Source organism: Abramis brama (assembly GCF_963993115.1).
Source record: "Abramis brama genome assembly, chromosome: 15".
In the NCBI taxonomy this organism is placed as follows: domain Eukaryota; kingdom Metazoa; phylum Chordata; class Actinopteri; order Cypriniformes; family Leuciscidae; genus Abramis; species Abramis brama.
This window is the reverse complement of record NC_139977.1, coordinates 31,947,931-31,973,814: the sequence shown is the minus strand read 5'-3', so window position 1 is coordinate 31,973,814 and position 25,884 is coordinate 31,947,931. Positions and strand designations below refer to the sequence as shown.

General features: G+C 38.5%; 1 protein-coding gene across 2 annotated transcripts; it reads right to left on the bottom strand.

Moving 5' to 3' along the window:
• Window positions 1–6,104: 6,104 nt before the first annotated feature.
• On the bottom strand, window positions 6,105–25,522 carry LOC311097519 (uncharacterized protein). Of its 2 annotated transcripts, XM_084137264.1 has the most exons (5): window positions 25,440–25,519; window positions 24,867–24,986; window positions 15,835–15,954; window positions 11,490–11,609; window positions 6,105–11,063 (listed from the first exon to the last, which is right to left on the bottom strand). In XM_084137264.1, the coding sequence occupies exons 2-5, from the start codon at window positions 24,922–24,924 to the stop codon at window positions 10,330–10,332; spliced, it is 1,032 nt and encodes a 343-aa protein (XP_083993390.1). In that variant the 5' UTR covers window positions 24,925–24,986; window positions 25,440–25,519; the 3' UTR covers window positions 6,105–10,329. The 2 variants fall into 2 exon arrangements, with proteins under 2 accessions (XP_083993390.1, XP_083993389.1); XM_084137263.1 differs by lacking the exons at window positions 6,105–11,063; window positions 11,490–11,609 and adding an exon at window positions 13,881–15,447 and having other exon boundaries at window positions 25,440–25,522.
• Between the last annotated feature and the right edge of the window lie 362 nt (window positions 25,523–25,884).

Below are 25,884 nucleotides of genomic sequence, written 5' to 3'. Positions count from 1 at the left end.
ATATATTTATTATTGATATATTTGAACTAAGTTCCATTTTTATTCATGTATTACATGTAAAGTCATAACAAGATTTATAAGTAACTATTGTAAACTAATGTGAGGGTATAAAAATAAAAAGAACTGCATTTATTCAAAACAAAAAATCTTTTCTAACAATATAAATCTTTACTATCCCTTTTTTAATCAATGTAACATTTAATTAATTTATTCAAAAAAAGAAATAAAACAATGACTCACCCCAAACTTTTGAATGATAGTTTATAGTGTTACAAAATATGACCAAATGAATGCAGGCCTGATGACCATACTTCTTTCCAGAACATTAATAATAGTGTTAGTAAGGGTTAGTAAAACAAAATAAAAATAAAACCATTTACTCACCCTCAGTATAAATTATGAATTACTGGTGTAGGCTACGTTGTTTTAGAAAATAATATCCTAATTAAAATTTTGATTTTTCAAAACAGCTTCTGTAACTTTTCTGACCCTGACCCTAAACTAGATTTAACCAGATTAAAGGGCATTCACACCTCTCCATGGGGCTGAGGTAAGCCATAGAAAAACAGTTTTTCAGCTAGTCACAGGCCTAAATGGCCCATCATCGCCTGCACAGGGGTGTGTGTAATGCTGCGATCTCATTGGCTAGTTTGAATACAGACTCAGGTTAATATATGGGTCTGCTGAAGCCACTGTGTTCAAAAAATTCAGTTGGAGGACATCCGGTCACTGGAGTCATCTGGAGCTCACTGCTTTTTTCTAAAAAAACTTGAAATGGCTTCTGATGGGTAAGTGATTCCTATATTGGGTGTATTGGGTAAAGCTGCCTTGTCTTTGTTTGTTAAAAGACCTAACTGATTTTTCACATATGTACCTTTAACATTAAAGGTATAGTGGAGGATCTTTCCGAATTTTAGTTAAGACCCGCCCTCTCCACTTTTTGAATAAGTTTGATTGATTCACCAGAATGATTGACAATTAGGAGGACCAATAGTATAGGTGATCCACCCGGAAGTAAAAAATCCTCCGCTATACCTTTAATGCTTTATAGGGGATACTGGTGTCTGTTAATGTTGTTGCCAGTCCAGATATCTAAAAAGTCTTAAAAATCAATAATCATTTACTAGATAAATATTATGTATTGTGTTGTTTTCTGAAGAGATAAATCAAATCTCAATCTCCCTTTGCCAATTGTGGATAGTGGTGTCTGATTTTACAAAATGTTTTCGAACTGTTCAAAGACGCACTAATTTTGCATATAAAGTTAACATTGTTATACTTGTATTGATTTTTCATTTAACCCCTCACCCCTTTGTTCACTTTGAGGAACAAGTTTAATGAATAAATATGTTTGAACTTTTTACATTTTGTAAAATATTTTTGTGGTTGTTTTTGCAAAGTGGTGCTTCTTTACTATGCTGCAGACCAAGTCATATCCTCCTGGGACCCAGGAATAGACTTTTGTCCACTGTAGTGGACATTATATTTTAGTGAATTTCTCTGACATCATACATGTCACATCCTGGGTGTCCTCTAAAGAGCACATTTAGACACCAAATGTTTGGAGGTTTCGCCATGAAAACAACTTCTCTTTGGTCTTTAAAAATGTCTTACATTTAATTTAGTGATGAAATGTAAGAAATATGATAATATATTGTAATTATAATTTAAATCAGACTACTTTTCAAATTGTATTTCATAAACCAACATCTCAGGAAAATGTTATGGGGTTTAAAATAAAAAAAATACTTTCTGTTACAGAACAGGGCATTGATTTCATACGTAGAGGACATCAGGACTTAAATCTTGTTTATCAGGCATTTTGGGAGACACAACAAGAGAATTTGGAAATAAATTATACATCAATATTCCTATGAAATATTAGATATTATTATTAAAATGCTGCCAAATATTACACTTCTTTTTTCATTAAATGTTGCTCCAAGAACACATTAATGTGCACATTAGATACAGTGTATAGATACATTGCATTGAATGGGAATATTAATTTATGGCCATTTTACCCACATATTGCATAAAGCAAAATGCTGTATCAATTAACTCCATTATATCTTTCATAACATAGTTGAGAATCATCTTTATTCAAAATTTTGTTTAAAAAAAATCATGAAACCCAAAAATGTATTGGCGATGGAAAAAAAATCCCATTGTTTTTGCCTATACATATCATTTCATGTCATTTTGTTTTTTAAACAACTTAGTCTTGGTGTCCACTACAGAGGACATAGCATAATGTATGAATAAAATATTATTTTTCAAAAAGGTTTTACTATTTGTTTCTTATGCTCTAAACCAGGGGTGCCAAATCCTGCTCCTGCCGATTGACTGTCCTGCACAGTTCATCTCCAACCCTCATCAAACACACCTGCCTTTCATTTTCAAGTGACCCTGAAGACCTTAATTGGTTGCTTCAGGTGTGTTTGAGTAGGGCTGGAGATGAACTGTGCAGGACAGTCGATCGGCAGGAGCAGGATTGGGCACCCCTGCTCTAAACAATGTGATGACATGAAAAAAAAACTAAATTCAAAAAACTTTTTTTTTCTGGGTCTCAGGAGGATATGACACGTTGACTACATTTCATTTAACTTGTATGTAGTAAAATAACCTTTTTGTTGTTGTTTGTTCATACAGTACGTTCCACAGCAGGATTTACTTCCTCTGCCCTCACTGTAAGAAGGCGCCGCGCACTCTTCCAGGGCATCTGAGGACGGCGTGCATGCACGGAAGCTCTGAGGAGGACATCCAAGCCACTGTGATCAAGGCGAAAAAGGAAATGGCCGAATTCACCCACACCGGGCGGTTCTGGGAATACCAGAAGATTCGGGACATTTTGGGAGCGGCTGATCCTCTTGCTAGGTGTGTAGCTTATCTTTATGCCTCACTGCTTTGTCCTGTTGCAGTACAATACTCAATATTCCATCAAATGTGTGTGTGTGTATTCACTGTTTTTCTTTTCTTAGGTTGTTAGAGGAAATGGAAAAGAAGGGCTTGGTGGTGAGGAACATACCTCCACTCCTTCCTGCGCCATCTTCCGTTCCTCAGAGCTCCTCGAGGGATGCTGGGAGCGAGCCACCTGTGGAGCCAGAACACGAGCCAGCTTCTGAAGAGAGCTCTGGCGAATCCTATCAGAGGTACAGTTTCACATCATCCTTCACAGAGAGCATATGCAGAGATTGGACATGATTACTCTTGAAAACATGTACAATCATTTGACCACCTGGTTTATTTTATTTTGCAGCACTGGGGGACCGAGGTGGACCTCTGATGTTCGGTTGGAAATGATAAAAAAAGGCCTCTATAAAAAGCACTCCATCAAACACCCCCTTCTTGAGGGATTTTTCCACTATTTGCGTGTGGACTTGGGCAACAGGAGGAGCAAACAAGAGGTAATTTTAAAAGAAAATATACATTTAAATGGCACACACAGAGAAAAATAAATAAATACATTTTAAGAAAAAATAGGTTACACTTTATTTTAGGTGTCATTGTTACAGTGTAATTATATATTTAAGTACTGTGTAATATCAAGTAATACGTGTACTTCCTGTTTTACATTCAGCCCTGCAGATTTTAATGTGTAATGTATAATTACAGGTGGAAAATGTCTCCAGGTTCATGTATTTCATGGACCCAAATGAGCCGAATCTGTCGTTTGTTAGAGAGGTGGAGAAGGTGCGAGAGTATTTTAATGTACTCACGCACACTCAACTCTCCAAGCAGACAGTGCTCAACTACTGGAAAAGTCTCAAGAGGTCAGCACTGTGTAATGTAACAAACACATCATGTAACTGTCAACTGATAATTATCAGAAAGGCTGTAACAACCATTTCTTTCTCTCTCTTTAAGGTTCATGAAGTACATCATTACTTCCACCAGCAACCACACCAAGGACACAAGTCTCTTCAGTGACTGTAAACACTTTAGCATTCCTTTAGACGGCATACGGGCTAGTATATCTAAGAAAGTCAACAAAGAGTTGACACAAAAACGGTATGTTTTTTAATGATTTTTTTCACTCCTTTTTATCTATTAAACAGAAATTGCAGGTGAGCTCATCATCTTATATTATTTCTCAGGTACCTCTACCGCATGAGAACTAATTCAGACGCATTCCTGGCGCTGCGTGTGGTTGAGCAGATTGCTAGAAAAACACGGTAAGCATTATGAAATCTAATGTACGAGATGATTATTATTTGTAATGTTGCTACTCAAAGCAGTCATTCATTGGCACTTTCTTTATTGTTTATTCATTGATCTTGTAGACATGGGTCTGGTGCGTCCACGAGCAGAGATGACATGCTGTCTTGCCCTGTGTCTCTTGACGGGCCACCTCCAAAAAGGGCACACAGGGATCCTTATGCATGTTTCGTAATGCTCCACAGGCTTCCCTAACACTGGGGCACTGCAGGAGCGTTAGCAGCCGAGGCATAGATTTCCTTGCCGTCCAACTATTTATTTGTTATTTCTGCTTTAGATTTGTCACTGTAAATAGTTCTCTTTACTATGTTTTGTTGTAATGTAACCTTTGATTAATGTTGTTAATAAAATACAATTTCCCTTAACCTATTGTTTAATTTCATTTTTTCTTTTATTAGTACCAGTGCAATTGTTCAGTATAAATAAAGTAAAATTATTAACACTTTCCCCACCAGCAGTTTATAAATGATACCAGTCAGTGCCAGATTTTGAAAATTTATTTATTTTATAGCAAACAAAATGCTCAACTCTTCTCCACAATGTTAACCCACTGTAATTTAAATGGTTCTAATAATTCCAATGTAATTGAAAATTAAACACACTATCAAGTCCTCCCCTTTTCTAATTTTCTCAAAAAAAAAAAAAAAAAAAAAAAAAAAACCCTCTTAATTTTAACATATGCAAAGCATGCTGGGAACTAACAGAAATAGTACATAAAATGGCAGCTAATGGGCCTTTCCAACTGTCAAAATTTGAATTTAGTTTGGAGTTAGACTGAAAGAAATATTAGTAAGAAAGAAAGAAATAGAGTTTTAAAAGTTTGAAGTTTAAAATAGTTTATAGATAGATTAGAAATATTAGATAGAATGGCAGTTAATGGCAGAAACTCTCGCGTTCGGGCAAGGGTCCCAAAATAACTTAAAAAGAAAAGCAATGAAATCTTTTTATACTTTAAAAAAAAACTACGCAACATATCAGTAAAACATCTCTGATGACTTTAGTCAGGATCAGTCTGCTGAAAATTAAGAAAATGTTAATCTGAAGACTTGTCTGAAGACTAATAAAGAAAATGTGCATTGTCCCTTTTAAAATAAAATAAAGAATAAAAAGAATGGCCAATTAGTTATGCAATTATTACCAATTAAAATAAAGAATAAAAAGAATGGCCAGTTAGGTATGCAATTATTACCAATTAAAACATCTAATGTTTTACATAATGCTAATACAATTAACTAATGTTACATAATAATTGCAAACATTAGTTGCAATTATTATCCAATTATTACCACAATCCCATAAAATCCAAATACACCGCACACCCTTGTGTCACAGCGCAAGCACGTTAATGCACCCACGGGTACATGAGGGAATCCCAAAAGAGTGAGAGAGCAAAAGGGATTTGAAGCGAACGTCCAGATACAGGCCTTAAGACGTGAGTCGCTGGTTTAAGTGAGATTTTAGCAATTCCGTACGCCGCTCACTCTTGCGTCACAGCGCAAAGGAGTGGTCAGCAAGTACCCATGGGTACGCCCAGGAGAGCGACTGTTTTGTCAAAATTCCCGTCCGCCACCACAGAGAGACACAGACTGAGGCCGGGGGCAGCGAGACCCGGCGCAAAAAGCAGAGGCCCGGGGGAGGCCTGAGTCAGAGTGTGACCAGCCACATACCAATCGGTGCAAAAATTGTGAAAAAGGCAAAAAGTGCATAAAAAAGCGCACATGGCGAATCAGTGGGGTCACAGGCGTGACACCAGGGGATCAGAATCGGTCGGGGGCCACCACTGGCCAAGTACCCATCGGTACGGGCCCGTGTACCCACTGGTCCCAGAGTCAGGCTCCTAAGCATGAACTGCTGGATTAATCCACCCTGATTTCTTAATTCTTCTACCAATTGCTGTAGGAGAACAGTCTGAGTATCAGGAATGGGAGCTATTGGAGAGGTATGTGGGTGTTCAACATCAGGGCTTTGCACTCTCTCAGATAGGACAGGTGAGTAAGGGTGTGGAATGTCTTCCTGAATGTCTCCCTCCATGGGCAATTCCAATAGATTCCTCTTCCTCAGACTCATCCTCTTTCCAGGGTTGATAATGAGGACCAGTAGCAGAAATATCTGCAGGATGAAGCAGTTGTTGTTCTGGTGCTTCTGTTGTAGGTTGTGACCGCTGATGATGTTGCAGGATGAAATCATCATAATGTGCGGGGAGCTGCAGGGCTTAGCGACGTGGGCGCTCATGCTGAGACAATGAGGGCAGGGAGTGACTAGACATATCCACTGATCATCAATGAGCTCCGGCTCGAAGGACCATGAAAAGGAGTAAGAGGATGCTTAGGTAGCTAGCTTGAAGCCAATGGGGCTGTCAGTAAGAACAGGTCCAGTCTAGTGACTCAGGTGTTAAGGTCTTTATTTTCCTTCCAAATCAGGTATTGGATGTGTGTGTGTGTGTATGTAGGTAGGTGTGTGTGTGGTTTATGGTCAATTACGCACACACAGGAAAAAACAAAGAAAGGAGAAAGAACTCAGTCCTCTGCACAGTGCATCCATGTGCACCAGAAGGAAAGTGCTGTGGGCACAGGTGCAGTTAATAAAACCTGATAGTGTCCTAATTTGGTTGAGATCAGGTGGGTGGAGCTAGAAGTTAATAGGAAAATTAACAAGCTAAAAGGGTTGAGGCACATGCTTTGCACCTTGAAGCTTAGGGACATACAACTTCTCAACAAATATACATCATAAAAAAGCAGCTTTAGAAAGAAATATCTTATTTTATTCAACATAGAATTTATCACACAAAGTTTTAGGCTACAACGACAACGAAGCTGCATCTGAATTGGTAATTAGATACATTTACAGACGCTTTATTGCAGCTCAGAGGCATGAATGCATTTACGCTGCAATTACAATTACATAATTAATGCCATTAGATTAATGGGTTTATAATGGGTATTAAAGTGATAGTTCACCCAAAAATAAAAATTCTGTCATCATTTACACTCCCTTGTGTCATATTAAACCTGTATAACTGACTTTCTTCTGTAACAAATGAAGATTGTAGGGGAATTTACAGTTAAGACCCGAGGACCAGATGATGACTGAAGACCAGGAGGATACAGAGATAAAATCAATTGCAGAAAATGTTCCCAAAACATACTGATACTATATACTTTCTCTCAGTAAGAGAATCAGACAATATTCATCATTATTCTCTAGAGATTGGAGATGAAAAGTAAAGTAAATGCTTTAAAGGCCATGTTGCAGGTTTTTTTTTTCATCGAATTTGTGCAGTTTACTTGTTGGTAATAAACATTTAAACTGTTATCCATTGTATTTTATGTTGTTGGGTATCACAAAACGGAATATAATACGAAAAAGTAGGTACTATCTTACAGCGGCTTGCAATTCTCCTTTCCACCACAATGCATTGCATTACGTCACGTTGGGGAGAGAATTTAATAAAGCCCGCCTTGAGAGCATTGAGAGTGACTAGAGACGAGTAACTTAGTAACTTAGTAGACGAGACGAGAGTATTCAGATAGCGCAGATTATAGATTTATTATTATTTTCACCGGAGGAAGAGATAAACGCTAAGAAAACGCTAAGAAACACCCATATAGCTAGCATGATGCCTTCTATTTCTAGATGACAAAGACGAAGTTTACCAGTACTACACTATGACAAAGGTTAGCGGTACTTATCTGAACTAACGTCATAATCACTTCTACTAGATATAAAGAAAACATTGATTTTTCACTCGGTGCTATTCAATGACAATAAAAAAAAAAAAGTGCCGTTAGTGCACGGCTGCTCGTAGACTATTTTTTACAGTCTATGGTAGACTAGCTCCAGTGCTCATTTCTGCGTTGCTAAATGAACTCACCAGGACACTTCACCAACTCTCCATTCATTCTCCTCGGACCATGCATTTAATTATTTATTATTTATAATTAAGTATGACATTGTGGTGGCGTTCAAGTGCGTTTAACCCGTAAATACGATCTATACGAGATGGCTTGAACGCACCATAATGCTAGGCTTTCCTCCACTTCTCCCCAACGTGACGTCATCACCGAAATGCATAAAAAAAACCGTTAATACCAAAAACGTAAAAAACTGGTCTTTAAGACCATTTTTATGACATTTTAAAAATGATATACATATCTTGAGTGATTTATGTACCCATTAATCGACAGTGGTGGTTAACCTGCAACATGGACTTTAAATAAGAACTGGTCATGTAGACGACCCCGGTGACCTAGAAGAGTCAATGTTAACACATGTTGGGTGTCTCTCTCACAAACATGGAGAAAGCATGTTCCAGCGAACAGACATATAATTCCATAACAATGTTAATCTCATAAGTCATTTAAATAATTTAATATTTAGAAGGATAAACACTGATTAATAACTTTATTACAAATCACTCATTAAAAATCACTCAAAGGATATACACTGCAGAATCCACCCCTTCACCATCGATATTGTGTAGAAACCATGAGAAAATCAAACTTATTTACCTGAAAGTTATGGATCAGGGGCCGTATTCACAAAGAATATTAAGGCTAAAAGTAGCTCCTAACTGGCGAATTTAGGAGCAACTCCTAAAAATAATGGGCGTGTCACTCGTAACTTTAGGACTCCTAATTTTTTTCACTAAGAGTAATTCACGAAGCATTTAAGCCCTAAAAGTAGCACCTAAGCCTGGGACAGCCTAAAAGAATTCGAGAGGACTCCTAACTCACTAAGACCTATTCACAAACCGCTTTTTGTGGCATTTCACGTTGCGATGTTTTGAAATGCGTATGCGGCGGCTACAGGAGCTTCCAATCGCCAGGGAACAATTTTACATTGTTGGCATAACTAGGGATGCAATAACTCCACCAACAACAACCAAAACTAGGCTACTCATTCATTGCATGTAAACTAATTGTAACGTTTCATTGTGAATCAAATTAAAATGTTCTTCTCTTTGCAAACGTAGGCAGAGGCATATAGTGACAGATTCATTCAATAATGTTGCAAAGATATTGCATCAATCCATATGTTTCATTAGGCTATAGGCTATTTGTTTTGCCTTACTCTTTATTCATTTAGGCTATTTATTCAGTTATTCATCATCTTCCGTCCTTCGCACTACTTGTGTAGCGCACGCATTCTCAGACCTGTCACCTGTCTCTCATCATCATAGGGGAGGTGTTTGGAATCATTCCCGCGTTACAATCATCAGCCAATCAAGGTGGTCACTTCAGTCAAGCTCGTGCATGAGTAATGACGTCATCCATAGCAACGAAGACTCACTCTTAGTTTAGGAGTTGTCATTTTTCTTTACTAAGAGTAGGTCTGAAAGGCGTTGTGAATAACTTTTAAGAGAAAACTCCTAGCTAAAATCTTTTAGTGCGATTTAGGAGTACTCCTAGTGGTAAGATAAAATGCTTTGTGAATACGGCCCCAGAACATTACCTTTTAGCATTTAAAGCTGCAGTCGGCAAGTCTGGCAGATTGGGTCGACTTAGCCAAAATTTTGAATGTTTACAACTCTCATTCCCCTCCCCCACTACCAGCGTCGTGCTCGTCAGTGCGTGTGCACCATGTTTTCTGTGAACGCGTCCGTCTCTTCAGCATCGATTAACACCATGGACTTAGAGGTAGGCTGCCCTGGCTAATCTACCCATAGATAGCAATAACCGAGGAATTGGAAGCTTGTTAGTAGATTTTCTCTCCGCCATCACGCGTCGTACAATCCAACACACCTGCGAACTTCAGGCGTGTGCATGTGATATTGTAACGTGCGCGACTCAGTGCGAGGAGGGAGTGGGATCTGTGGCGTGTGCACGACCTGTGATTGACAGTCAGATCTCACACCCCCCAGCGCTGATTGGCCCAGAAGATCCGGGAACGGTGGATTTTTACAAAACAAATAACACGCTCCAGGTGGAGATAGAAGCTCGGGTTTTTTTCTAAAACCACTTTATTTATGTTCTTCTGTCGGATTATAGTGTCGATTTCACTGAATATGATCAAAAAATGTTGCCGACGGCAGCTTTAACACCTTCGGGCAATGCTTTTCATATGAGTGTGTATATTGGATATACTGGTGAAACCCTTCCCACATGAAGAGCGCTAGTGCGGCTTCTCTCCATTATGAACTTTCTTATGATCTCTCAGGCTTCCTGAATGAGAGAAACTCTTTCCACAGTGTGAACACTTGTATGGTTTCTCTCCAGTATGAACTCTCTTATGATCTTTCATGGTTCCCAACTGAGAGAAACTCTTTCCACAGTGTGAACACATGTACGGTTTCTCTCCAGTATGAACTCGCTGGTGTTTTTTAAAGTTATTGAATCTAGTAAAACTCTTTCCACAAAATGAACAGACATGAGGCTTCACACCAGTGTGAAGTTTAAGATGTGTTTTAAAGTTTGATTCAAAAACAAATGTTTTATCACACTTATCACAGCTGAATGATCTCACTCCAGAGTGGGAACGCAGATGATCTCTGAGAACGTTTTTCTGAGTGAAATTCTTTCCACACAGAGTGCATGAGAACGGTTTCTCTCCAGTGTGAATTCTCATGTGCACATTTAGGTGTCCTATCTGAAAGAAACTCTTTCCACATTGAGTGCATGAGAACGGCCTTTCTCCAGTGTGAATCCTCATGTGTATCTTAAGGTTTGTTTTATGTATGTAACTCTTTCCACACTCAGAGCAAGTGAAAGATCCTTTGACTCCAGCTTTTCCAGCACTTTTCTGTGTGAAATTCTTTTCAGTCTGTGTAATGATGTTTCCATCTTCATTTGTAAAATTATGAGGTTTACGAACCTGGTGCTGTTTGTCTTCATTCACTTCCATCAGGTCTAAAACCAACATTAAATTACCAGGGTTCAGTTAGAGACAGAAGCAATATGAATTCAAAAAGAAATTGTGCGCACATCAAAAAAAACTTGTGGCAGGTGCTCGATCAAATGAAGCATCAAACTCAAAATAAACAAGAATCCGCACACTGCCACTTCTCCTCCCAAGGATTTATTAAAATGAACGGGTTGAAACGTTGTTTATTTTAATAAATCCTTGGGAGCAGAAGTGGCAGTGTAAAGATTCTTGTTTATTTTCAGTTAGAGACAGACAAATAATAAAGAAAATCAGGGAGTCCAAATTTAGCACAAATCTAGTTTACTATTGAGTCTACTAGTGTCTAGTTTTATATATATATATTGTTATATGTCAGTTTTCATCTTAATGTTCATCATCAGTCATTAAAGAGAATTAAGGAAAACACCAACCTATTTGTTCCTCTGTATCTTCATCTTTTATTCTGCAGGGTTCTTCCTTAATCTCCATCTTTAAAATAGTATGTCCGTAGTTTCTCCTGGAGTAATTCCTCCTGCTTGCTTCTTCTTCTCCTGTGGGAAGATGGGAATATTCCCCAGCATTTAAACTCTCATGAACGGTTGTGGGAGCTTCACTGACTGAAGGATTAGGTTAGGGTTAGGAGATATAGATATAGATCTCACCCTTAGGAGATATCATGGCATTAGTTTTCACTGTTATGCTGATAATACTCGGCTCTATATTTCTTACCGCCCTGACGAAACTTACCAATTCACAAAATTATAATATTAGTCTCTCTGTTTATCGCGAGGTTTACCGCAGTCTGCCGGATCCAGGCCGTATCCAGATCTGATAAAGAACCTGGGCCTGGACACGACGACAACACAGTCCTGAAGTGTCAACTAGTCTCTCCCCTGTGAAGGTTTGCTGGATTTGGCAGGACCTGGAACATGCTGTCGTATATGCCGATCCAGAGCATCCCAAACATGCTCAATGGGAGACATGTCCGGTGAGGAGGCTGGCCATGCAAGAACTGGGATGTTTTAGCTTCCAGGAATTGTGTACCGATCCTTGCAACATGGGGCTGTGCATTATCATGCTGCAACATGAGGTGATGGCCGTGGATGTATGGCACAACAATGGGCCACAGAATCTCATCACGGTATCCCTGTGCATTCAAAATGCCATCAATAAAATGCACCCGTGTTCATTGTCCATAACATGCGCCTGCCCAAATCATAACCCCACCGCCACCATGGGCCACTCGATCCACAACAATGATATCAGCAAACCGCTCACCCACACAACGCCATACACACTGTCTGCCATCTGCCCTGTACAGTGAAAACTGGGATTCATCTGTGAAGAGAACACCTCTCCAAAGTACCAGACGTCATCGAATGTGAGCATTTGCCCACTCAGGTTGGTTACGGCAATGAACTGCAGTCAGGTCGAGTCAGGTCTTTGGTCATGCAAACCAATTGTTGCAGCAGCTGTCCGGGTGGCTGGTCTCAGACGATCTTAGAGGTAAAGATGCTGGATGTGGAGGTCCTGGGCTGGTGTGGTTACATGTGGTCTGCGGTTGTGAGGCCGGTTGGATGTACTGCCTTTGGATATGGCTTATGGTAGAAAAATAAACCTTTAATTCACAGGCAACAGCTCTGGTGGACATTCCTGAGGTTAGCATGCCAATTGCACGCTCCCTCAAAACTTGCGACATCTGTGGCATTGTGCTGTGTGATAAAACTGCACATTTTAGAGTGGCCTTTTATTGTGGCCAGCCTAAGGCACACCTGTGCAATAACCATGCTGTCTAATCAGCATCTTGATATGCCACAACTGTGAGGTGGATGGATTATCTCAGCAAAGGAGAAGTGCTCACTAACACAGATTTAGACAGATTTGTGAACAATATTTGAGAAATAGGCCTTTTGTGTACATAGAAAAAGTCTTAGATCTCATGAAAAATGGGGGCAAAAACAAGTGTTGCATTTATAATTTTGTTCAGTGTAATTTGTATTTCTAAAAACAAAATGTTTAACGATTAAAAAGAATATTATAAGGACAAATGTTCATGAGTTATTGTGATTTTTGGGGGGTGGGGTAAACATTAAAAATAATAAAAATAAACTTGATACTAATACTGTACCTGACAATACGGTAACAATACTATAAATGCAAGTACAGTAAACGGTACTGTATACTGTAAGTGAAAATACGGTAATAATACTGTAAACATTTTACAGTAAATAACTGGCATCCAGCTTCCAGGCCAAAAAAAGGATATGGTCAAGATCGGATCTGTTAAGACTTGCAGTGTAAATGCAGACTTACGGTAGCATACTATGTGTAGCCTTTGAGCCTTTATAACATTGGATTATTTCAAGTTGGACATGACGAAATCAATAATTTAGGATTCAAGACCTGATTTGCATTGATTCGCTCCAGCTGGTTTATAATGTTTATGAATCACTAAAATAACCTACTCTTAAGAGTCATGTTCGGGAATCGGACACTGTTCGAGCTCAATGCTTGTAGGCCTACAAGTTTTCAATTTCTCCCAGGAAATAAAATTAATACTTACCTAATAAACATGAAATTTCACTTTCATAAAAACATTTGCAACTACTTTGAAATTATATATTTTTTCTCTAATACTTAATACTCTGATACATTTTTTAATTCACATTATTAACATGCTGTGCCTTTAAATTAATCAAATGAATCACAAGTTAATCACACATCAAATTTGGCTGAGAAATTATCACAGAGATTTTTTTAAAAACATTATTGTGTTAAATGTGAAAAGCATCAAATATACATAATAAAAAAGCAGCTTTAGAAAGAAATACCTTATTTTATTCAACATAGAATTTATCCCACAAAGTTTTAGGCTAAACAACCATGTTTTTTTTTTCAGAAGTTGCATCTGAATTGGTAATAATTAGATACATTTACAGACACTTTATTGCAGCTCAGAGGCATGAATGCATTTACACTGCAATTACAATTAAATAAATAATGCCATTAGATTAATGGGTTTATAATGGGTATTAAAGTGATAGTTCACACAAAAATAAAAATTCTGTAAGTTTACTCTCCCTCATGTCATATTAAACCTGTACAACTGACTTTCTTCTGTAACAAATGAAGATTGTAGGGGAATTTACAGTAAAGACCCGAGGACTAGATGATGAATGAAGACCAGGATACATACAGAGATATAATCAATTGCAGAAAATGTTCCCAAAACATACTGATACTATATACTTTCTCTCAGTGAGAGGTTCAGCCAATATTCATCATTATTTCTACACTCAAAGGATATACATTGCAGAATCACCCCTTCACCATCGATATTGTGTAGAAACCATGAGAAAATCAAACTTATTTACCTGAAAGTTATGGATCAGAACATTAACTTTTATCACTTAACACTTTCGGGCAATGCTTTTCATATGAGTGTGTATATTGGATAAACTGGTGAAACTCTTGAAGGTGAAGAGCGCTAGTGCGGCTTCTCTCCAATATGAACTTTCTTATGATCTTTCAGGGTTCCTGAACGAGAGAAACTCTTTCCACAGTGTGAACACTTGTACGGTTTCTCTCCAGTATGAATTCTCTCATGAGCTTTCAGATTTCCTGAATGAGAGAAACTCATTCCACAGCGTGAACACTTGTACGGCTTCTCTCCAATATGAACTCTCTCATGAACTTTTAGGGTTCCCGACTGAGAGAAACTCTTTCCACAGTGTGAGCACATGTACGGTTTCTCTCCAGTATGAACTCGCTGGTGTATTTTTAAGTTACTGGAGCTAGTAAAACACGTTCCACAGTGAGAACAACAATGAGGTTTCACACCAGTATGTATCCTCTCATGCTCTTTCAAAGAATGCAGTAGTGTAAAACTCTTTTCACAAAATGAACAGACATGAGGCTTCACACCAGTATGAAGTTTAAGATGCGTTTTAAAGTTTGATTCAAAAACAAATGTTTTCTCACACTGATCACAGCTGAATGGTCTCACTCCAGAGTGATGGCGCAGATGATCGTTGAGAACGTTTTTCTGAGTGAAACTCTTTCCACACTGAGTGCATGAGAACGGTTTTTCTCCAGTGTGAATTCTCATGTGCACATTTAAGTGTTTTATCTGAAAGAAACTCTTTCCACAATGAGTGCATGAGAATGTTTTTTCTCCAGTGTGAATCCTCATGTGTATCTTAAGGTTTGTTTTATTCATGTAACACTTTCCACACTCAGAGCAGGTGAAAGATCCTTTGACTCCAGTTTTTCCAGCACTTTTCTGTGTGAAATTCTTTTCAGTCTGTGTAATGATGTTTCCATCTTCATTTGTAAAATTATGAGGTTTACGAACCTGGTGCTGTTTGTCTTCATTCACTTCCATCAGGTCTAAAACCAACATTAAATTACCAGGGTTCAGTTAGAGACAGAAGCAATATGAATTCAAAAAGAAATTGTGCGCACATCCAAAAAAAAGAGAAAAAAACCCCCTTTTGGCTGGTGCTCGATCAAATGAAGCATCAAACTCAAAATAAACAAGAATCGGCACACTGCCACTTCTGCTCCCAAGGATTTATACCGATAGGCAGTGCCAATTCTTGTTTATTTTCAGTTAGAGACAGACAAATAATAAAGAAAATCATGGAGTCCAAATTTGGCACAATTCTAATTTACTATTTAGTCTACTAGTGTCTAGTTTTATATATATTGTTATATGTCAGTTTTCATTTTAATGTTCCTCATCAGTCATTAAAGAGAATGAAGGAAAACACCAACCTAATTGTTCCTCTGTATCTTCATCTTTTATTCTGCAGGGTTCTTCCTTAATCTCCATCTTTACAATAGTTTGTCCGTAGTTTCTCCTGGAGTAATTCCTCCTGCTTGCTTCTTCTTCTCCTGTGGGAAGATGGGAATATTCCCCAGCATTTAAACTCTCATGAACGGCTGTGGGAGCTTCACTGACTGAAGGAGTGAATTGTGGTCGTTGTTGCTCATTCTGCAGATGATCATCACACTTACAATCACTCTCAATTATTCAGCTTTAAGTGTTCTGATCAAACAACTATTTAGAAAAAATTCAACTCCTCTGGCTGATTTCATGTTGCTCTTACATGATTTACATGCATTAAAAACTGTTTACCAGCTTTCATTACATAAAATGAAAACACAACTCTCATAATCTTCACAAATTGCAATGTGAAAAACCAGTCAGTAACGAGTTTACGTTTCATGAGAGACTAGGTATAATAATTTATAAAGTACAAGCTTAAAGTACCATCGCAGTCACATTCATAATCAGATGTACGGCTGTATCAGTGTCCTTATTTGCACATATATATTTCATTTTGAAGAAGTCAAGTCAAGTCACCTTATATAGCGCTTTTAACACCGATTGTTTCAAAGCAGCTTTACAGTGATAATAGGACATTAAATTAACAGAGATTGTTTTGGCTTTACAGCAGCTCTAGAATAAAGTTATTGTCCAGCTAAAGTTAGTTTTGATTGATTCACTTCCGTCGCAACGATTATTAGTTATTAACTTAGGGGCCGCTAACATGACACCGTTCTAACAGAAAACCCTTAAGTTCTCTCTGCGCAAACTTTAAAAACGTGAACCTGTGAGAACGCTGACAGCGTGCACATGCGTATTACTTGTTTAGTCTTAAGGTATGTGCATTTGAATATATATGTCATGATCCGGGTTCCTTCCTTCTCTGTCTCCCTCTTGTGGCCACATCTCACACTCTTTCACTACACCATCACCCTGGTCTCATCAGTTCCAGCTGTTCCCATTTATCCTTAATCTCCGCTCATTCATCTCACCTGTTTCCCCTTTCCCCCTGATGTTTCCTGCTATTGCTAACCCTCTCTTTCTCTGCCTCTTTGTCAGTTTATTCCAAGCTATCAATGCAGATGACGCTTCTCTTACCTCTCTCGTCGAAGTCAAGTCTTGTCCTGTCGTGTCTTGTGTGATTCGTGTGGAAGCCTCTGCCCGAGTCAGTATACTCATCCTTTCTCTTACACGCTTACTGAACTCTGCCCTGCCAATTCAGACGCTGAGTTCCTGGTCAGACGCGGCTTCCAGCCAACGGTACCTTCTCTCTCGGTGGGCTTCGCCTTTCACTACAGTCTCCACTGGGATCTCAACCTCGCCCAGTGCATCCATGCGCATCAAGGGTTCCAGTAATATCTGCTACCAGCTGTTTATGTTATTTTCTACGAGCAAACTTATCTGTTTGACTGTTACATAAGAATCCTGAGAAGATTTATGTCCTGAGAAGATTTTTGTTCCTTATTGATTCAGTGATTCGTTTCTCATTTCCATTAAAGACTGAACTTTTGTGAATCTCGCTTTTTGGTCCTCCATCTCTCATTATAACAATATACTGTAAGTGCGCAGGCGTGTAGTCCTTCTTTGCAAACCAACCCTCAACAAACTACTTGTCTGGCCTTAAAATTTATAATACAGAATTTGTATCGCTTCCGCGTAGCCACGTGAACCGGGATTATTCCGACAATGTTTTATCTGTACAGAGGTAAAGGGAAGGGAAGGAGGCCTTCACAGGGGAGAGACTAGTTGACACTTCAGGACTGCGTTGTTGTCGTGTCCAGGTCCTTCATCAGATCTGGATATGGCCTGGATCCGGCCTGGATCTGGCGGACTGCGGTAAACCTCGGGATAAACAGAGACTGATATTATAATTTTGTGAATTGGTAAGTTTCGTCAGGGTGGTAAGAAATATAGAGCCGAGTATCATCAGCATAACAGTGAAAACCAATGCCATGCTTCCTAATGATATCTCCTAAGGGTCGCATGTGTAGTGGTAGGCATGTGGTAGGCAACTTCAGCTATCACGCAATCTCGAACGACAATGGTCGAAGGCTAATCAGCATGTGCGAGTTTTCAAGCCTGCACCCAGTGAACTCTTGGTTCCGAAATCGACCAACAAGACTGCGCACATATAAGAGCCCAAAAGGAGACTTCGCTCAACTAGACCACATTGTCTTCAACACCAAGTTACAACACCTGCGCCATTAGATCAGACCACAAGATGGTGAGCGCCAATTCAAACTGGCGCTGAGAACAGCAAGAAGCTCATCCATCGCCAGGTGCACCTTTCAGAATGACAAGCTGAAAGACATTAACATCCAAGCGAATTTCGACCTGGAACTTCGCAATCAATTCACCGCTCTTCTTGACGAGTCGAGTCAAACCGGAAACGCCCAGAGCCTAATATAGCAAAGAGCAGACACACTCAACACTGCGCTGGTAGCAGCGAGTGAAAAGGTCCTGGGCAAAAGATCGAAGTCAAAACAGCCGAGTTCAACGTTGCAGCTCATCGCAGAAGAAGAAGTGTCGAAGGACGATTTCAAGCGCAATCAAACGAGAGAAAAGAGAGATCAGAGGAGAAACAAGCAGTCGAGTGTCAAGACAACTGACAAAGAGGCATATTTCAACACTCAACTAGAAGCTCTCGAACTGGCAAACTAAAAACACGAGCATCGCACAATGTGGACTCTAATCGACAAAATCTTAAGACGCAAAACGCAAAAGTCCGAATGCTTGATGGCTCTCAACCAAACTCGTAGACAGAGCTCATCAGCGACTGGGGCAAGTATTTCTACAAACTCTTCAACAACAAGAGCGCACAGGTGGAAAGAGTCAACTCTCCAGAACCAAGCCCAGACACCAGTACAATACGAGAGGAAGCGGTAAGAGCGATTGAACAGCTTAAGTGGAAAAAGTCGCCAGGACCCGATTATGCAATGACGGCAGAAGTCCTCAAAGACGGTGGCGAATTCATAGTAAATGATCTGCACAAACCCTGCAAGCTCGTTTTTAAGCATTGCTGCGCACCGAAAGAATGGACGTCGAGCCTGATCATCCCACTGCCCAAGAAGGGCAACCTACAGCTGTTGGACAACTTCAGAGGAATCAGCTTGACGTCCATGGCAGCAAAAACATACAATTGCATTCTCCTCAACCACATCCAGAATCCAATCGACAAGCTGCTCAGAAACAACCAGGCAGGCTTTAGGAGCGGGCGCAGCTACACACAGCAGATCCACATCCTGCGAAGAGTCATCGAAGGAGCAAGAGCACAACTTCTACCCCTGTACATCACGTTCGTCGATTTCAAGAAGGCATTTGACTCGATAGACAGACCTATGATGTTCAAAATCCTGTGACACTACGGCATCCCACAAAAGATTGTTGATGCTATCCGAGTCTTGTACAACGGATCGGCGAGCCAGGTGTACTTGGAGGGCCAGCTCTCAGAGCCATTCGCTGTCACAACTGGAGTATTACAACGCGTAGTAATTAGTAATGTAGTAATAGTAATAGATTACGTCTCCAGGCTATCTGCTGGAAGCTTCGGATACCTTACACATAAAGGTCCTCCGCCCAGAGTAATACGAGACCGCAACACAGTACAGCAATTGCCAAAGAATCCAGTGAAAATTAACAACTTCTACTAATCAACAGAAAGGACATTGAAATCATCTACATATTCAAGTATCTTGGATCCTACATCATATTGACGGAGAAAGACGTCAAAAAACGTATCTCTCTCGCATGGGTGGCCTTTACCACCTGACCCAAGCCAACGATAGAATTCAGGACTCGGCTCTTTAATGCAACTTTCTAACAAAAGTTCTAGAGGAAGAACTGGATAGTTTGCGAGAAAGTGTGAACCATGCTGGGAATTAGACAAGCAGACGCCCATATGACAAACAAGGAACTCTACAGACTGACCAAACAACGTCCAGTCAGCGTAACCATCCGCAAGCGACAGCTAGAGTTTGTGGGCCACTGTCTTTGCATGGAAGAGGACAAACCAGCCCACATCTACGCCATCTATCACTCAGAAGTCAGTGATAAGAACAAGCGAGGAGCTATATCGACGAGTACAACAAAAGCCAAAAAGCCCGGAATCAAATAGCTCTCCCCGCAGCGAAGAGCAGTCAGTCACTCACCCATGTCGAAAGGGAAGAGGAAACAAAAGTGATCATCAGCATCGCCAAGAATAGAGAATTGTGGAAACATATTGTCGAGCTCCATACCAGGGGACCCGACCAATGATGAATGATGAAGGATAGCATGTACAGAGTGAACAGCAACGGTCCTAGTACTGAGCCTTGTGGTACGCCATACTTTTGGTCGATATGACATCTCTTCATTTACTGCTACAAACTGATAACGGTTAGATCCATATGATTTAAACCATGCTAATGCAATTCCACTAATGCCAACATCATTTTCTATTTAAAAGAATGTTGTGGTCAATGGTATAAAATGCAGCACTAAGATCCAGTAACACGAATAGAGAGATACAACCACGATCGGATGATAAGAGCAAATCATTTGTGACTCTAATGAGAGCTGTCTCAGCACTATGATAAGGTCTAAATCCTGACTGAAAATCCTCACAGATATCATTTCTTTCTAAAAAGGAACATAGTTGTGAAGATACTGCCTTTTCTAGTATCTTTGACAGAAAAGGTAGATTTGAGATCGGCCTGTAATTGACTAATTCTGTAGGATCAAGTTCAATAGCTTAGTCGGTATAGGGTCTAACATACATGTTGTCGATTAAGTTGATTTAACGAGTTTAGAAAATTCATCCTCTCCTATAGCAATGAATGAATTGATTAAATATGCACTACACGGTGCTGGTTCATGATTAGAGCACTAGAGGATTAATCGTGCAGCTACACGTGTGTCTCCTTCACAGAAAAGGTCTCTTTTCAGGCTAGACATCATTATTGATGCTGCGTCCCAGTTCACCTACTTATACTATGCCCTAAAAGTATATACTCTTTTTGTCAATAGCGTCTTTATTCAATAGCGTCTTTAACGGTTGCTCTGTCTCATCCTGTCACAGAAAACTGACCTGTCAATCATGTAGTCACAGTTAAAATCCTCCACATTTCAATTAATTTCCTATCCTATCGGAGAAAAGCAGAAACACGTTGATCCGCAGTCGCAGGTCTTTCATGCGGAGACTCTCCTCATATTAATGTACATACCTCATACTTTCTCACAGACTATTAAGGATGGATAGTATGGACACTGGGACGCAGGGAGAGTTTACATTAAATCTGATTAAACATGGGTAATTTCAGTAACTCAAAACCCAGTTTACTCAAACGCAGTTTATCACATCTATTATAGTAACAGTTTCTGTTTCTTGATTTCCGGCCAAAATCTCGGTTTATCACAGTTAATTTACCTGAAGTGGTTTGCTCTGATGATCGGTTCTGTGACGCGCACCGATAGAGAAGCAAGTCTATTGGCTGCAATGAAAGTCGATTGCACAACCAACGATAGAATACTGAGCTACTTTTTAAAAATTATTATATAGGCCTATATATTTTTTGCGCTATGTTTTTGTGCTGAATTTGTATCGCTTTCAGTGAATATTGAGTGAATACAATATAGGAATCCCTTTCATTTCCCTAAAAAAAAAAAAATCTAACCAATTTGAACTGGAATGGTGTCCCCCCTCGAACTTTAATCCCCGTCTCAGTCCCCCGCGTTAACCCTCATTTCCAACCCTGTGAATATTAAAAAGAAGAGTATGGTTAATTGTCTCTAGAACTAGACATGTTCTCCCTAATTTTCATTTTTGGGGAACTATTCCTTTAATGTAAATGCAAATATGCACCTTGAATTTGTAACACTGATACATTAAACATATAAAAGATCCACTCATGCACAGACCTTTTGGCTGCTGCTGCAAAAAACAAAAACAAAAAAAACCACTGCTTGTATGACAAATTTATTTAGGAATAGAGGGAAACAGAATAAGGAAACAAGTATTTTTTCCATAGTACTTGTCCAGACTCAGAAATCACTAAAAATAAAATTTCATACTTGTCCATATTGCGTAGAAGTAAATAAATTGATAAAATTAAACTATTCACCTGAAAGCGATTATCCGAACATAAACTTTGCTCACTTAGACACCGTCAGGCAACGCTTTTTCTCATGTCTACGTAGATTAGATAATCGGGTGAAACTCTTCAAACATGAAGAGTACTCATAAGGTTTCTCTCCAGTATGATTTCTTTGGTGTTGATTTAATGCACTTGATGTAATGAAGGCCTTGCCACAGTCAGAGCACACATGAGCTCTCACACCAGTATGAATACTCTCATGCACTTTTAAAGTCTGCGGTTGTGTAAAACTCTTTCCACAAAAAGAACAAATGTATGTGAGGCTTCACAGCAACATAAACTGTGAAGAAGGTGTTTTCTTAAGGTAGATGAATAAATAAATGTTTTCTCACACTGATCACAGCTGAATGATCTCACTCCAGATCAGATCTGAGAGAGCAGATGATCTCTGAGAACGTTTTTGTAAGCGAAACTCTTTCCACATTGAGTGCATGTGAACAGATTTTCTCAAGTGAGCGATTTCATGTTTCTTAAGGTAAAACATTCTACAGAACAGGTGAAAAATCCTGTTTTTGTGTGAAATTCTCATAAATCTTTGAAACCACTGAATTTCCATCTTCATTTGTGAAATTATGAGGTTTTTGAAATTGTTGCTGTTTGTCTTCATTCACTTCCATCGGGTCTAAAATCAACATTAAATTCCCAAAATTCAATTAAAAAAGGACAAATGAGAAAAAGAAATAAAGTTCATACTTAATTTAGCACAAATCTAGTTTACTACTGAGTCTACTAGTATCTAGTTTTAGATGTATTGTTATGTATTCCTGAGAACCAGAACTTTGTGTGTGAATTTAGTTTGTTTTTTATTTTGTCATTAGATTATTTGGAGCATAACAAACAAATGGAGATTTTTTCATATTCATATTTCGTCTGTAGAGGACATCAAGACTCAGTTATTAAGAAAATAAAATGACATGATAAGACTTATATAGGTAAAGACTTAATACGTACTGTATAATCTTATTTTTTTGTATTGTTTTTCAAAATAATTTCATAATGTATTTTGTGAAGTCAGAGTATGTTGTACATGTGTGCTGAGCAGAGATCTGGGATGAGCTAGATTTTGCTTAGGTATGTGTGCAATGTAACACGTTCACTGAGCAGAGATGTTCCACTGATGATGATACTTCAGTTGGTATGTTCTTTACAAGGAAAGGAATGTTTCAACTGATGCAAATGTACCGCTAAAGTATACACAAAGGGATAGTGGATTGTAACGTGCAAGCATGAGGTATACGTTCCATTTTTAAACATAAGCAAGCAACATGTTTTTGCTACCTTACAAGGAAGTTGAAAGACGCTCATTGTATATAAGCTCAATCCTTACTGTGCCACCTCAGAGAAACATAAAGGCATGCCATGAGGGGGTTGAGAGGAAGGATAAAACATAAAGGCATGAGGGGGGTGAGGGAATAGAGAAATGGGGAACAGAGAAATCTGGAATGAAGGTCACCTCTCATATAGCCTTATTCTGCTATGCCTATTTCTCTCTGTCTGATACATGTATAAAATCATAAATAGAAATCTCTTGGCAAAAGTAACTGGTGTAGCTTCCGTGACACAACAATAATGGGGAAAGCATGATTTTTAAATCTACAATAAGAAACAAATGGATTTATTTTTTTTAAAAGATATTTATTCATATTTCGTCTGTAGAGGACACCAGGTTATTAAGAGTCCTGTAGAGGACTCTGTTATTAAGAAAATAAAATGACATGATAAGATATGTATCAGCATTCTTTTTCCATTTACCAATACATTTTTACCAATACATTTTTATAACAGTGTATGATTTGATAAACTATTTTACTTTATGCAATATGTGTAAAATCACCATAAACGGGTAGTCTCATTCTATACAATTGATTTAATTTGCATATTAATGTGTTATAATGGGAGTAATAACTTGGCAACATTTTCATGAGAATATCTCAAATTTCATAGAAATATTGATATACAATTTCTTTCCCTATTCACTTGGTGTGTCTCCCAAAATGCCTGATAAACACGCTGTAAGTCCTGGGACCAGATGTATAAACGCTGCAATTATCCACGCACATATCATGATTTATAAAAAATAAACTAGGTGTAAATATGTGCATACCATACGGACACACTTTATATTTATAAATATATGTATTAATTATTAAATGTATTAATTATTAATTCAAATAGAAATATTTGTAGTGGATGCACTGCTTTTGAACACTTTTCCAGTGGCATGCTGTTTTTTTTTTTTTTTTTAGCATGCAAGGATTTGCTTGGCGCATGACAATTCTGCTTTAAATTGTGTTATTAATAGCAGAATTCATGATCTGAGAAAGTATTTTCGCACGAATAATGAACGTTGATGATGTGCACCTGACTTCATTTAAGCAAGTTGGTGTCGAGCACAGATAAACAGAGCCTAATGATAACCATTTGAGTGAAACCAATATTATGAAAAATAGCATTATATTTGAAGGATAGAATTTGAAAAAAATATGCAAATTCTATTTAAAAAAAATGTTTTGTCAGTGATGCGCTGAGTCTGACACTTATTTACACTGCAAAAAATAAGGCCTTTTTGTAACAAACAATTGTGAAAATTACACAGATTTAAATGATAATTACAACATATCACATAAGAGTGCTAAATTTGATCATTCAGTCAATGTCTGTCGATTTTAAAGCCAAAGAGGAGGAGTTGTAATGGTGAAATCTAAACATTTGGTATCTCTGAAAAGCCCTGAATGTGCTCTTTACAGGAAAACCATAAGTCTAAGCCTGGGTCTCAAAAAAGATATGTGAGTTTTCATCTTAATGTTCCTCATCAGTCATTAAAGAGAATGAAGGAAAACACCAACCTATTTGTTCCTCTGTATCTTCATCTTTTATTCTGCAGGGTTCTTCCTTAATCTCCATCTTTACAATAGTATGTCCGTAGTTTCTCCTGGAGTAATTCCTCCTGCTTGCTTCTTCTTCTTCTGTGGGAAGATGGGAATATTCCCAGCATTTAAACTCTCATGAACGGCTGTGGGAGCTTCATTGACTGAAGGAGTGAATTGTGGTCATTGTTGCTCATTTAGCAGATGATCATCACACTTACAATCACTCTCAGTTATCCAGCTTTAAGTGTTTTGATCAAACAACTGTTTAGAAACAATTCAACTCCTCTAGCTGATATGTTGCTCTTACATTAGATATAATTTACACGCATCAAAACTCTGTTTACCAGTTTTACATGAAATGAAAACAACTCATAATCTTCACAAATTGTGACAAATTGAAAAACAGTCAGTAACGAGTTTAGGTTTCACGAGCGTAAGTAATGAACAACATCAGTCGATTAATTTCTGAGTGATTCATTAAATTAACCGACTCGTTTAGTCGTTTGGATTTAGATTTCTCCTAATAAATGATAAAATGAATGTACTCACAGTCTGAAAAACAGCAGAATGAACGGCTGTGTTCCACTTCTCGTGTTTATGTCCCCTTCCCTCGCTCACTTCTCTTCTTCTCCTAGACTCGGATGTGTGTCATTGCTTCGGTTGCTGGAGTTCCGCCTCTACTGGTCATTTAAACTTACAGGCAAGTCGCGGTACAGTGAAAGTTGCTCATTCAAGGAAATTACAAGATATTACCCGATCTCGAAAAGTTAGGAGGAAGCAATAATATTCAAACACCGGATGAAATAGAATATACTTTTATCTGTGTGATTTCTCAAGTGCACACTAATGTTTCCTTTATGAAACTTACACATTTTTGCATGAAAGTCTTTTGAGTCTGTGAAATTCCTTCTTCAGTTGCAAAATTATGAGGTTTTTGAAACGGATGCTGCTTGTCTTCATTCACTTCCATTGGGTCTCAAAACATGACATTCCC